A 15,914-nucleotide genomic window follows, 5' to 3' on the forward strand; every position below is an offset into this window, starting at 1 on the left:
CATTTTGTTTCATATATATTAAACAGCATTACAGGCCTCGAAATAATCGACGGCCATGGCCGTCGATGCCCCCATTACTGGCCGTCATGCCCTTTTTCTTTTTGCTAAAAGTTACGGCCACTAAAAATGTGCCCTTTTTTATATGGCCGTGGTGCCCTTTTTCTGATATATAATGTGCCCCTTTTGAAAGTCTGCACCTTTTTTTCTGAGCGAGGAAAACTTTTCTCCAATCTCAAAAAGTATTCAATACCTTAGCTTTACCAGCGACGTCCAGTGCATGTATGCAGTCTAGTCCGAAGCCGCGCCGAACGATGAGCTAGCTATACACAGCTAGCGCGCTTTACATATGCTATGTAAGCTTCAGCATAAGATGTCGCGCGCACTGTACTGTCCTGGCGAGCGCGCGCGATGCGTAAGTACAGTACTTTGAATGGGAGTGTTTCATAAAGCTGTTCGTCAGTTACGAACAACTTACGAACGACCGGTGATACTTTCTTGGGTGCTAATCAGATTCACATTTAATTACATGTAGCTCAAGAAGGTATCACCAGTCATGCGTAGTCGTTCGTAACTTACGAACAGCTTCACGCTTTATCTCCACATTTCATTCTCTTTTGCTACTGGTCTACCTTCAAGATACTACCTTGGTATAACTTAATTACTTGGCATGCCATGAGGTAATTTGGATAAAGAATTAGATGAAATTAATTTACTTCTACCAGAGGTACTTCTACTTGATTTGTTAATATGTACATGTTACATGTTGGATGTCAAATTCAAGACTCCAAGCAATGCAATGTGTTATCCTGTCCTGAAGTGATTCTGAAGAATAATGAAACTTTCTTTTAAAACCTTATACAGTGAGTGTTGTCAGACTATTAAAGTTCATTTTTTCTTAAGTAAATAATGTGGTTTGGTAATGAATCTGATGTATAACATTGACTATGAAAGCCCCCCCCCCCTCCCACGCCGCGAAACTTTAACACCTACAAATAATTTATTACATGCCCCTTAAAAAGTGGCCTTGGTGCCCCTCTGTATGGCCTTGGTGCCCTTTGCTGCCTGGCCTCAGTGAAAAAGTGCCCCTCAAAAAAGTGGCCTTGCCCCCCACAAAAAATCCTATTTCGAGGCCTGGCATTTATATGGACCACTACAAGCTTACATAATCTAAAACCACATCCAAAAGCAAAATTTAGTACACTGGTACATTGTAAACTGATTTTATTTACATAAAATATATACAGACTTTGTAGTACTCTATTCTGTCACACTTGTTATTTTTAGTAGAAACTTGATCTAATTAAAAATTGTGTTCCAGATATTACATCCTTTGTAGTCACACTTTTTTAATTTCAAACTTTATGTTACAAGAATCCTTTTCTGGAAGGAGACTTTGTCCATCCAATGCCTCCCAATGATCTCCATGCCAAGTTATAATACCACAAATTGTAAGGAGGCAAATTAAAATCATTTTTTACCTGCTGTTCTAAGTGAATTTTAGCCCAGTAGTACTTTCTTGTTAACAAAAAGCGTTATGAAACAGGCCCATTTCACAAAGCTTAGCAAATTATTGTATAATGACTTGATTGTATAAGCTAATCGAGCACTATGTTTTGTGTTGCATGGCCCAGATGTGGAGAGGTCTTCAAATGAGCAAGCAAGCATTACATTCATAGTCAATGATCAATGTAATAAGTCAGCACAGTTATTACAAGTTTCTTTTGTTTTTCCTAAAAAAAAATCCAGCGTATCAAAATTCTGGATGTTGGTGAAAACATTAATCCTACTAGCTTATTTTCATTAAAAAATAAATATTTTTTGTTTATTTAAACGAATGGAATATTGTAGTAACTTCACTCAGCTAATTGTAGACAATGAATGTACGTCTTGTGAGTTATCACCTAAAGCATTCAAAATGCCAAGAATTAGAGGAAGGAAAAAAAAATGTAGGGTCAAAACACAAAAACAAATACATGACTTCAGGAAATAATTTTCTTGGTATTGCATCGCAATTTTCTCCACATTTTTGAAAGACTGCTATGCTTAAAGTTTTTCGTATAGCATATTTTTACATAGGGCTGTACATTACTTAATTGAGAGCTTTTATCTTATGACCAAAAATGCTATTCAAATTTGTAAAGCGAACTTATTCCCTGGACTTGAATGCGTTGGAGAAAGACTTGAAATCAATCCTAACTCCAAAAATCATGCGCAACTTGATTTTCAACCAATTAGCAGCGCGCATTTGGGACTTGCGATTGATTTTTTGACTTGCGGTTAAACGCAATTCTTTCTGCAACAGGACCCTAGGCTAAGTAAAACAAACCTTCATTTCCATTTTTTTTCATGACTGACTGCATTACAAGTATGTGCAATCAATCACAACAAAAATCTTATGATCAAACACCTGACTTTGTGTTAAAGGGCACAATGCTCCATCCATCCACCGTCCATGGGAAATATGCACTGAAAGACAGTTATTCATGGGTTTGTTATGAAGGCCAGCTCACAAAGACAATGCATCCTGTATTTCCTCCAGATAAAAATGTTCCCAGATAAAGTATTCTGTATGACATCATAGTCATCATAATGTTGCTAGCTTGGTGACAATGAGTACCCTGATACACTGATCAAACGATGAGCAAACACACAGACCAGCCTTGTCTGGACTCCAATCAAACCCTGCTACAGGCTGTGATGATATCCCAACACTCTGTAGCATAGACACAGATCCCATTACACCTTTCTTTACACCATTGGAGTCTTCTTGTACTCTCGATGTTGGGTATTCACTGAAAAAAGGAGGAAGAAAATATTCAATGTATTATGATATATTAGAAATGACCAATAGTGATGGAGCAGTTCTAAGAAGGAAAACAAAAATCTTGTTTGCATAGTGAATACAGATACTTAATAAAATACATTACTATTTATACTGTTGTATTTTTTATCTGGGGTGTAATTGCACATATTCAAGTTACTTTTGCGAGCCCTGGCCCATGGAAAAACCATTTATCAACTCTTTTCTTCTTTGTTTTCATTCCTACTTTTCACATTTAATTACTCAATTTCAAATTGTATTTTTGTATTTACATTGTAGAATTTGTGTATGTTTTTTTATGGCCGAATAAATAATAACAGTTTATCCATGATGACACATAAATACTAACTAGCCCAAATGGCTGATTCTATTTCTATCATTCTCCAAGTCTATGGTACTTAACTTCAAGAAAAAAGGGTGGAGATACAGGTGCATTGTGATTAACATATCATATTTGTATTTTTATTCATTGTTTCAAAGGTGTTAATTATTGACTAAAATCGAATTACTTACTATTTCCACAGATTTATAGTGCCAGAACCGCCACAAGTCATAAAGACATCTCTGTTTTGAGGCAGATGTCTTGCACACCATACTGTTGATTTATGGGCCTGTAGAAAATGAAAATAATATGAATAGCCCAAGAACTAATACTAACAATGTCAGGTTTAGCCTACAATACAACTTGGGGTATAATGCGAGTCCCAATAAGAAGTTTGATAAAGCAATTTTCCAGATTAAGAACTTAAATTCCTGATTTCACTGTTTTGAATACCTTTATGAATATTTCGTAATCAAATATAATTTTGTCAGTTTGATGATAGGCTTCCACTGTATCTCAACATAATTTACGAACTGAGATGCATCCATTATTTGTTTTATTTGTGAATTTGAATTTGGTTTTGTCCATTAAATTGGGAAGATTTCAACCCATTAGAGACACAATTACTTCAATCCACATTTCATCAGGTGCTATCATTCAAAATGGAAAGAGGGATATTAGAATTTACTTGCTACATTTCCTATTTAATATTTATATCAATTTTAAAGTCATAAAATAGGAAAAAGAACATCTTTAAACATTTGAGATTAACCAATTTCTGTGGAAAAAACAGTGATTTTCATCACAGTGCAAATTTCAAGAACTTTAGTGACTATTTTAGCACTGATCAATATCCACTGATGCAAGCATTGTCCGACTACTTATATCTTGTAGTAAGAACCTTTGATAGGATTTAAAAGCTCTGTAACAAAAGTTACTTGGTCAAACCACAAAAGGTGGTCACTTTTTTCTGAATAGTTAAATGGAGGTTCATGTAAAGCAACCTCTCTGTGGGCTGACAAATATTGAAAATTCCAAATTCTTTTCACTTCAATTCTTACTTTTTCACTGAGAGACTCAAAGCCAGACTTTGGATGTTGTGTCCTCATATCAAAGAGATGGTACTTGGCTTCAAGGGTGGTAGCCACTAGTTTATTCATGTCGATATCCTTACGATCAAACTCTAGACCACATATCTGCAACATCATTCAATGAAAATACCAAAACATATTTTAAAGTCCGATCAAAAGGTTAGAATAATGTCACTTGTAAAAAAATAATTACATAAAAGTGATCATAATTCAAACTACAATACACAACTTTGGGATTCCTGTATGCATTTTAGAAACTTCTCATTCCTAGTCTCAAAACATGTCACTAATGCTAAACATTGGTTGTACTGAAAACAAATATCCACGCTGCCACAGGACTCAACATAGCTTCCTGGTAAAGCTATTTTTCACTTTCCATGGTATCAAGTATCTTAGCCTTCAAACCTACGATAATATCAGAAGAACATCCAAATTTTTACCAAATAAACAAACATTCAGGGATATCAGATTAACCATATCAGAATTTACCTTTTCAAACCTCAAATTTTTTAGGGTGGGTTAACTGGTTTTCTACCCCTTCAGATCTTGGTAGTAATATAGTCTGCAAACAATATTAACATGTTTACTCCTGAAGACGGACAGTCAACCTGTCCGAAACGTCGAGTCTCTCTACTACTCATCATCTCTACTCGCCGATGCAAGCCAGCATCTCCTCATCAGTTCTACTACTCAAGCTGTTTTCACTCAACATTCCTTCTGGTTTACAGTCCTTTTCAGGACTATTCTCAAGAAAGAATACTCTATTCTCAAATCTCCACTTTCTCGCCTATCCACTTCTTCTCTTCTTCTATCCACTGCTTCTATAACACTCCACATGGTGTACCGTAAACCACAACAGCAATGTTTACGATTGTACAACTATGATAGATGTCATCAGAATTGACATCCCCCCTCATTTAGAGGGTGGTTAAAGAGAATATGACTTATTATTTTGAAAGATATACATACCCCATTTCTAATATTTGTTTCCCATCTTAAAGAGTCGTGCTAGCCCCTGCGCATGTTCCTGAGATCAAACAATTTAATATCACCATTGTCATATCCAGCTGCTACACATCGATCTTCATCATTATGTGCATGACCTACATGGAAATGAGAAAAATGTAAGAAACATATATAAGATACAAATAGAAAAAAAATTTACATTGAATTATGACAGATGAGTACAAGAAGTGTGAAAATATGAAAATAATGGTAGCACTCTTTATTACATAGATGGTCTATATACAGAAATCAATATGTGATAACAACTAGTTTCCAACACACAACTTGTTAAGAAAATAGTATTCTTATACAGAAACAGGTCAAAAGGTGACATTGTTCATGGACAAACATAATTAAAGGGTAAGAGCATATTTTCACTAAAACTTGACAAAATCTTTATTTGAGTGTGGTGGCAGGAAGAATTTGCTAGAAACTTCACAAAAAAACATTTTATTTTCTCATTGAAGTTTTGAATTGTTATTGTATTGAAGAAATGCTGTCCGAATAGAAACCTGAATACAAACTAGTACTTACCAAAAGCCACAGTCCAACAATCTCTCTTGCTCTCCCCATCAGCAGGTTCCATACAAGCTACCGGTTTGTCTTTCTGTCTTGGATCCCAAATTTTTACAGCGCCTAAAGTTTGATAAAGATGACACAAGGTTAACCCCTTTTATTCCTTCATATATAGTTACAAAACGAGTTAGTAGTGTCCTCACACCTACTTTTTTTTTTTTAAAGAAGTAATTGAAATGTGATAAAAATATTTCATGGATTGCAGCTGAAGGTGGTCAACATACTTTACAATATATTTGTGATTCAACCAATGCCAGGATTGTGGTATATTCCTGCAATAAATTGTTATCACTATCAAGTCTACTGTGTTGCTCTGACTGGTGTATACAAATACTTATCGTCAAGCGCACTTGTAAGAATTGCATGCACAAAGTACATTTGGAACAGTTTGGATTGTTTCATGGTATCTAGTGTGTAATTATTATAATGCCCAAGCCTGTGTAATATTAAGATAGAGGTGTGGATCCTTGTTAATTGACAAGTCATCCTCATTTTAACACCACAAGGGGTCAACAGAACTAGTCATTAGTACCAGACTAACAGTCAGTCAGCAAATTTTGCAGTTAGCTAAAATAAATGACTAGTAACGTCGAAAATAAATGACTGGTAATGAATTTTAGCCAGTCAATTGATTAGGATACACATCACCATTTTACGTTTATTCTATGATTTTGAGGAAGGGGAGCCACTTTCCTCAAATCATTGTTGGATTGAAATTATTTGTACAACTCTTAGCCCGCCCTCCCCCTACTTTCCCCTGAAATATTTGGTTCATTTCATGTAGAGTCCATCATTTGCACCATTTATATTCCTTTGACATCACTGATTATATCTTACCATCTCTGCTCCCTGTTGCTATCTCAGGTGCTCCTTCACCAACGCCAAGACCTCCAACTCCATCAATACAGTTAATGATCTCCTTGTGTGCAGCTACAGAATAAACTGGTCTCTCCAATTTCTCTAGGTTCCTGATTACATTGAAAAAGCAATGACCCCATTAATGTTGAAGACTTACAGCAAATTCATTAAATGTATTTCAATATGTATTGAATATCAAATTATAGATGACAGTCTATCAATTCCAATGGCACTTTATGTATACATGTGCAGCATCTATTGTTAGAATCATATGAGACCACATAATCAGTGAATAGCAGACTGATGACTGCAACTTCAATGTTCTTCAAACACTGATCTCATCTTTGAGACCAACACTCCCACTGTTCCAGAGTGATCTTATACCCTTTTTAGACAGGCTAAAATTTCCTTAACCCCGTACTATTGGTGGGGCTAAATGGCAATTTAGCTCCACCTATAGTACGGGGTTAAGCTTAGCCCACTTTCGTTTTACACAGCGTTTTTGCAAAGTGGGCTAACCCCACCTATAGTACGGGATTATTTGGCCCTGCAAAAAAGCAGGGTTATCCCACCAATTGCGGTGCTAAGAGCAATAGTACGGGGTTAAGATCGCATGTGTAAAACGAAAGTGGGCTAAGCTTAACCCCGTACTATAAGTGGGGCTACCTATAGTACGGGGTTAAGGAAATTGTAGCGTGTGTAAGCACTTGTACTACGAATGATCGACAAAAACCACTAGTCCGGGGTTAGCGAGTTTCGTGTGTAAAAAGCAAGCATTCCTTATCCGGGGTTAGCAATAACAATTTGGCATGTGTGAAAAGGAAAAAAAATAGTACGGGGTTAAGGATAGTACGGGGTTAGCGATAGTCAGGGGTTAAGAAAATCCTGTGTAAAAAGGGCATTAGCTGATAGTCAACTTATCCATTGACACTTGTATTATAAGCCTGAAGCTTATGCAGCTCAACACGATGTTCTAAATGCCCCAAAATTGCTAATTATCAAGTTTAATTTGGCTCATGATTGGCCAAGAAGTCAGATAGAAATGACCCTGCCACCAAGATGTGCTATTGCACAGCATATACACAGCCTGAGGCTATACACACATATGCATGTATGTCATATCAGATGTATAGCTTGCTTTTTTTTATCTTAATGGCAGAGGTCACCCTTCCAGTTTTCCTCAGCTTGCACTTACTATTCAAACCGTTGTTACAGACTTTCTCTAGACTTACAATGCATAGATACCTTGCTCATTTATTCAGAAAGAAATCTGGAAATCTTATTGGCTCAAGTCTCCCTTCAATCTTCCTGTTTGGCTAGCAGACATTATGCTGTTCAAGTACCATTGAGCCACATTGAGCAACCAAATTATCTCACAACTGACCATTATTAGAGCTCTGCTGTGTGGTCAATATTCCTATAAAAAATATTAGCAATCATCACATTGATGAATTGAATGGTTAGAGAGTAGTTCTTAAAAGTATTCATACATGCTTTGCTGGGTCTTACCAAATTCTCATATTGCCATTGAAGTCTCCCGTGGCTAAATCCCTCTGCTTCAAACTAGCAGCTCCAAATGTTCCACATTTGAAGGCTTCTTTCTTTTCCACCTGATGAATACAAACAGAAATAATAAAAACTTCAAAGATTAGATTTAATATCAGAGCTTAAATTAATGATTGACCTCAATCTCATTGCCCCTCTGATTTGATTGAATACATTGATGCCATTTTTATTACTTGCCAATTTGTATTGTAAAATGGAAATATGCCCTATACAAAAGTATCTTTTCTTACAAAAATATTGAAAATGAAGGCATGGATTACTGTACCTAATTTATTTGAAATACCACCCAAAAATTCTAGAATAGTCCAACTCACTGACACTGAACAATGGTGTTTCCAGACATGTCATTTTTCACTACCATTTAATAATTGATAATACATCATTTATCATGCTTGTATGTATGCCCGTGTGTCAATATTTTGTGCACAACTTTATTTCTCAAACAATCATTTATCTTTAAAAAAAAATCAACAACTTACAAATTTGACATCATCCACATGAAAACCGACCTAGAATTACCCATTTCTTTTCTATAAAATCAGAATTCGTGAAAATATAACACCACCAAATTTGTCACCTTTAGTGCCCATTCTGAGAAAAATCTGAACATCTTGACAAGGAACAGGAAACCACAATTTTGCAAGTAAATATGGAGATATCTATACCATAAGTGAAAGGTATTCTATGGCAGTTTGCTGTCCATGTTGTATATTAGGTACATGTACCGGTACATACATTGTATTTTGAACTTGACATTTTGTTTAACATTATGTCTGTGTATGTCCTGCAGGTTGCTTGTCTCTTTGAACATATTTTCTTCCTTGTTTAATATCTTTTCATTGTTTGTACTTGTTAATATATACATGTATTTGGGCAGTTCCATAAAATAGTAAACCTTTTGGTCAAAATTTCAAAATCCTACAAACAGAACAAATTAGGTATCACTTGAAAGCTAAGACACTGAAATGTATAAATCTGAAAGAAATAATTTCAAACAATGTATCGTTTCATTTTGGCAAGGCATTGAAGTCACCATAGCAACAAAATAGAATTTTACTTATTTTAAAAGGTCAAGTTTGCAACAAATTTTAAACCTTTTATAAGCTTTGAAATAATCAAAGTTGGATGTTGTCCAAGTTGTTATTATGTCAGGTTTCTAAAAAATAAGTTAGGTTTTTTCTATTTTTCTTATATTTTTTAAACCAAATATATTAAAAGCAGGCACTTTCAAATGTACGTCCGACCCCTTTTCACATACACTTTTTTTCTTACAAGCAAAACAAAAGCAGATAAATTTTCCCAAAGTCAGATGCAAAGCAAGCTTGGTTTGTTTAATATATACACCAGAAGGTAGCTCACCACTAGTCCGGGATTTCAAGTTAAGTGGGGGTCGGACGTACAACTTTTTTGTACGTCCGACCCCCTGTACGTCCGACCCCTTTGAAACTTTTTTTATGAAGTTATCTTTCACTGCTCAGATATTTTTTGCAAAAGTTTAATATCATAACATCTTTTACTCATATCAATCTTTCAAAATTGAATACAAATTTCAATTTCAATCTAGTTTATAATGACCTTTTTTGTATTTTCTTTACCCAACAAATACTGGGGGCAAAATTCACCTTCCATCTTTAACATTTTGCATGATAGTTCTTTAACACACCTTGATATCGCTGTATAGTTTTATTGGTTTTTTCTTTGAAGTCTTGCACAAGTTTTGAGACCAATTTCACAAAGAATACCACACATTTTTGACAATATGTAGATTTTTAAATGATGATATCATCTTCAAGAAATTTAGATTTATTTGTGTTTTGTGTGCAAATTCAATGGAAACTGCCTTCCTTCATCTCAAATTATCACATTACTTAGTGAATTTAGTGGTAATTATGACTGAATAATAGCCTGCAGGAAATTAAAAAAGAAAATCAAAATTAAAAACCTACAAATACATGAGAAATTTAATAAACAAAGAAGTTCCATATAAAATAAGAAATTGCCCCTTCCCCTCAATCTCAGGTACAGCAATTGCCCCTCTATGGGAAATAGATCTGCCCATTTGCTATAATGATACATGGATGTCTAGACTATTCTATTTTCGCCTATAGGGGTGTAAGTTATGAAAATGTGAAGGGTTATTCATTTAATTTTGACTTGTTCTCATTTCTTTATTTCTGCATCAACCTTGTTCAAACTTGGTACAAATGATCCTTGGTTGATACCATGTGTGTGTTGATGAGGTCAAAGGTCATCTAGGGGTCAAAAGATAAAAGGCCAGATTTTGTTTAAATCAATTTTTTTTGTTTGCATCAATACTGTTCAAACTTGAAACACAAAATCAGTGGGTAATACAAGTTTTTTGTTGAAGATAATTTCTAAGGTTATTTAGGGGTCAAAAGGTCATTTTTGCTCATTTTGTTTGTTATTTCAAGGTCAATTGTTCAAGCTTTCTAGGGGTCAAAAGTTAACTTTCGATACCGGTAGTTTTTTATGTGTATGTATTCAAACTTGGAACAAATTATCAGTGGGTAGTACCACATATTTGTTAAAGAGGATGGAGAGGTCAAATGTCATCTAGGTGTAAAAATGTCAAATGACATATTTCTGCATTAATTTTGCCCAAACTTGGAACAAAACGATCAGTGGGAAAAATTACATGTGTTCTTGAGGATGGAGAGATCAAAGGTCATCTAGGGGTCAAAAGGTCATATTGCATGTTTTGTTGATTGCAACATCAGGGAAGACTCATGGTTCGTAACCCACCTTGTTCTAAACAAAGTTTGTAACAGGACAAGTTTTTTAATGTTAAAGAAATTCTTTGTCATGTCTTTTGCAAACCATTAAAAAAGATACATTTTACTTGAAGTTTAACAGTAAAAAATATCCTGCATTGTGTGAATAGTTGAGTTGTTTCATTATTGATGTGATCTAAAAATGTAGATATCAAAATGGAAACAGTTTAAACCCACTGACTCATTTGTAATAGATATGAGGAGCATTTTGCTTGACTGTAAGAAAATCAGTATGGGGGTCGGACGTACACTGTCTGAATGCATGTCAACTTTAATCAAGCATAACTCTTCACCAGCATCAGATTCATTTGTTAATTCCGTCTTATGTTAAATACAACTAACCAAACAGTACGTATATTTAAAAAATCCAGTTTAGAATGTCTATGTTTTGTGTAACTGATCTTCAAAGGGGGTCGGACGTACAGTGTGCAAATATTTTGTACAATGTCCGTCCGACCCCTTCAAAGTGTACGTCCGACCCCAAATAGATCAGCCTGTAACTAAAACAAGGCAATGCCTATCATTTTCTTTGCTTCATTTCTTTTAAGATTCATCCTTTAGCTAACAGCTCATATTAGAATTTTAGTACCTGCATCACAAAAATCACAGAGATTTTGACATGAACTCTAAAAGCATAAAACCTGCTTTCGTCTGATGTACGTCCGACCCCTCACATTTTTGCCCATATTTTCTATTCTTCATATTGCAGCCTGGTCCTGTCATGGTGTAATGATAACCTAGGTCACGTGTTATGATATACTAAAAAAAATAAAACACTGCTATCAAATCAAAGGAGATACAGCTCTTAAATGTGTCCGAATGTACGTCCGACCTTTATGGAATGACCCATTTGTTACTTGTATGCAGGGCCCCCAAGAAAAAGTGCTAAGTCCACTGATGGGGTTACCCTGGGTAAACAAAATGAAATGAATAAATAAAATAAATAATAAATGTCCACACAACTCATGTGCAAAATACGGTCACGCTTTTAAAAATTCAAATTTTTCTGCATTTTTTTTTGAACTTTGCAATCAGTATCATGACTCATGCATGTATTTTTTACAAGTGGAACACCTCTGGCTGTCTCGGGCTCTACCCTGGGGTGGCATTCTGAAAATTGTCTTAACATTTCTTGTAACTCAGCAAGATACATGTAACAGCTCACTAATTATTGTCTTAAATCAGTATTCTGAAAATTGTCTTATCTCTGTAAGGACGTCCCCTATTTTCCCTATTGACACGCCCAATATTGTCATCAACCAATCATTAAAGTTGCTATATATGCTTAGGCCAACCAATAGAAGTGTCTTTTCTGAATATTATTATAAGCGTATTGTTGACACGAGGCATATTTTCCTTGCAGATTGCGCCCCCGACGCTTATGCATATGCGCCACTGTGCTAAATATACATGTGGCTGATCTCAGTCATATTTTCTTTGAAAAGATTCATCTCCATTGCCAATTTTTAATTGCTGAAAAGTCTACCGATCCGTCTCTGTAGTGTCTTTGGAATGTCTCCTGCAGTAAACCATGTTCTTGAGGAATGCAGAAAGAAATAATTATTTTTGATTGAGAAATATGTCGCATATGCAACATTACATGTAAGTTACAATATAGGAATAACGCATTCCGCGGAGTTGTTTAGCGAATATGCAGTGCACGAGAGGTTTCTTCTGAGCATGCGTACTCCACACGAGCCGGAGGCGAGTGTGGAGTGTGCATGCGAAGAAGAAACCTCGAGTGCACTGCATATCGCTGAAAAACGACGGGTAAAATGCGTTATTCCTTTTATAAGATGGCTAAGTAATTTCGATCGCAATTTTAAGCACCTTATATGAGAAAGAAATAATGAAATAGATCTAAATCAAATATAAAAAATTTTGAAATTGCACTTACCGTGGGTTAGACAATTTGGGTGCGCGAAATTTGCACGGGCGTGCAGGGATAGACACTTTTCGCGAATGATCACGTGGTACGCTTTGACCAATCAGCAAGCTGCAAATTATTTAGCCATCTTATAATACTCAATATACCCCCCCACCTCTTGTCAATTTTCTTGTTATTTTTGCAAGTTAATAACATAACGCAAAGAGAATTTTCAGAATACCTTTTATCTAGATACGTTATCTTGCGAACATAGAAATTTAAATTTTAGGCACCGTTTCATTTTTAACTTAAAGTTAAAGTACATGTAGCCTATCATTATTTATAGCTCTGTCCTCAGGCTCTGACATCATACAGATACACGCTCAGTGAAAGTTATACAAGAAAGAAAATAATAGGACTACAAGGAAAGATATAAGAATTTTTTTTTTTTAGTATTGTGCATTGACAGTGGACTAGTGTAGTGTGACTGGTGTCCATATTGTAAAATCAATACCACGGCAGTGCCACCCCCCCGCCGGAACAACGAATCTGATACTACCTCGTGTATTAATTTAGGTTCCCCTTGATCCATCTCGAACACTTGCAAAGCCCCCGTCTGTCTCGGGTGGCAACCAAGCACAACGAACCGGGCACTTCTGGGGATCCATTTCACGTCGTATAGCGTTATGTTCAAGGATTTTGTAGCATGAATTATGATCTGTGGTTTGTCCATACTGAATTTCACACAAGTGAGAATTACGTCGGAATCAAAATATACTGTAAATAGTATCCGAATAGATGGAAATTGCAATCGGCGTCCCGTTCCTAGGTGTCGAGATTGAGAAAGTCTTTCGCGGTACGGTGTATACGCCGGCGCGGCGCGCGCTAGCGCTAGCTAGCTCGCGGCGCTGCTAGAAAAGCAAGACAAATTAAAAAGGGAAAAAATATTTACCAATAACTACCTTTGTGCAGACCCAAAGAGGGCAGGAGAAGGGGGGGGGGGGAGGGGGGGGGGGGTAAGTGCACATCAGTGGCGGAATCGGTGGGTGCAACATCAAATCCCACTTTTTAATGCTTTTTACGAAAAGTGTTTAAAGAAGTGGATCCCCTTTTCCTTCCCTTCCCCATGGTCAACCTTTAAAACATACATCAAAAAAATGAAATAATAATGTTCTCTGAGCAAATAAAAAAGCCGAAGAAAATTTCACTTTTACTATAGTTTCCATTTATTCTTCAAAAGCTGAAGAAAATTTCACTTTTACTATAGTTTCCATTTATTCTTCAAGGGCCCGTTTCTCAACATCCTCATAAGTCTAACTTCTTGACTAAATCGGAGATAGTGACCTATTGTCCTCTATAACCATTTCACGAAGCCCTTTTTGCCAAGATCGGGGACAAGAACCTAACTAAATATTCATGACACCTCCAAACCAGTCATAACTTCTTTCGTAATGACATAGTGGCATCAAGTGGGTAGACTCGTGCCTCAAAATTTGAAAATTTTAAAGTCTTACATAATTAATCCTAGAAGTTGAAATTACATTGCAGAACAAGTAAGATGGCTCATTCAATGATAATTGTAAAACACCACAAAACCATTCATTTTGAAATAGTAAAATAATTGAATCGATAAAGATTCCACCACTGGACTCGTACTCAATGTTCTCAGACCCTTATAAATATTTTGATAAATACAGTCTCTAATTTAATGCATAGAATTTGTCAAACCATATATTTCAGTATATCTATAGATTTACACAATTTCTGTTGCACTATATTTTAATGATGTATGGAATAAAAAAAAACGTACAATTATCATTTTACAAAGAAAACCTTCATGGTTTCATTCCGTATATCTCAGGGCTACACCCGAGGGGGGGGGCACTTACATTGACGAGTGGATACCATGTGCCACCAAAAAAACACGTAAAAAGGATGTCTTTTTCAAGATAGGGCACGTTACGTACGTAACGTGATAAGGGTGTCAAACACACAAAAATAATGAAAAAAGGGTATCTATTTCGCTAGGAATGTTACGTGTTTAGGGTCAAATTTGCGGGGATGATAAAACAAAATAAAAAAGGTTTTATAAAGGATGTCCTTTTTGCCCCAACACTACGTGTTTAGAGTCCGATTTGCACGAGATGTGGAAGGTGGTGTCCGATGTGTAAAGGTAAAACTGACGACCGACAGACCCGTGACATAACAATAAAATATTCCTTTTCCTCTATAGGGGTTCAATTTCAGGGAATATTTGCCAATTAAGAGTATCGTTTGTTTCCTCTTTGTTAAGGGTAGGGTTTCACATGCCAATACCTGTTAAAGGGTGCATTTTCAGAATATGGAAAATACGTGTTTAGGGTGATTTTCGAAACCCCATGGTCGCGCATGGTATCCACTCGTCAATGGAACTGGCCCCCCCCAGCGGGGGGGGCGCTACACATCTCAACGTCATGTGATTTTTCAGGAATGAAATAAATTCTTAATAATTTCATTTTATTAGCAATTAAAAGCTCCAGTCTTAATGGTTTAAGGATGTATGATGCATTTTGCCCATGTTATAAATTTGATTAGCTGTATCTCCCAATTTATCACAATAATTACATTTTATCATAATTTTGCATTTTCAATATTATGCTATTTATTACTCAGGCTACGTCTCATCTGCTCTTTCTTCCGATAGTATCGTTATTAACTCCTTGGTTAGTGGATAAAGATATGACTAACTTCTCGGCCCGGTGTTGAGAAACAGGCCCCAGAAAGTTATATATCCTTCTGAAGAATAAATGGAAAATATAAATATATTTATACATAACTTCACTTTGTAAAAAAAAGAAACAGGATGCTTTTTTACTTGGCAGTCATTTTTTGATAAGTCAAACTTCATAATGAATTTGCTTCAAAAAAGTCATCAGAATTTTTGCTCACAATTTTCATACTTTGTGTGAGGTTTAGCGTAATGGGTTGTTTGCCAGGAAAGCATGAAAATATTACTATCCATGTCCCTCAGAATACC

At 35.8% G+C, this 15,914-nt stretch overlaps 1 protein-coding gene across 1 annotated transcript; it reads right to left on the bottom strand.

The window, feature by feature from the left end:
* Positions 1–1,204: 1,204 nt before the first annotated feature.
* Positions 1,205–13,738, bottom strand: LOC121419165 (WD repeat-containing protein 92-like). The gene is given in 8 exon segments (XM_041613503.1): positions 1,205–2,792; positions 3,335–3,432; positions 4,205–4,339; positions 5,204–5,337; positions 5,774–5,875; positions 6,653–6,783; positions 8,183–8,283; positions 13,458–13,738. Coding segments are annotated over 8 exon segments (1,083 nt in total). The 5' UTR covers positions 13,632–13,738; the 3' UTR covers positions 1,205–2,584.
* Positions 13,739–15,914: the final 2,176 nt, after the last annotated feature.

Source organism: Lytechinus variegatus, chromosome 7 (assembly GCF_018143015.1).
Source record: "Lytechinus variegatus isolate NC3 chromosome 7, Lvar_3.0, whole genome shotgun sequence".
Taxonomy (NCBI): Eukaryota; Metazoa; Echinodermata; class Echinoidea; order Temnopleuroida; family Toxopneustidae; genus Lytechinus; species Lytechinus variegatus.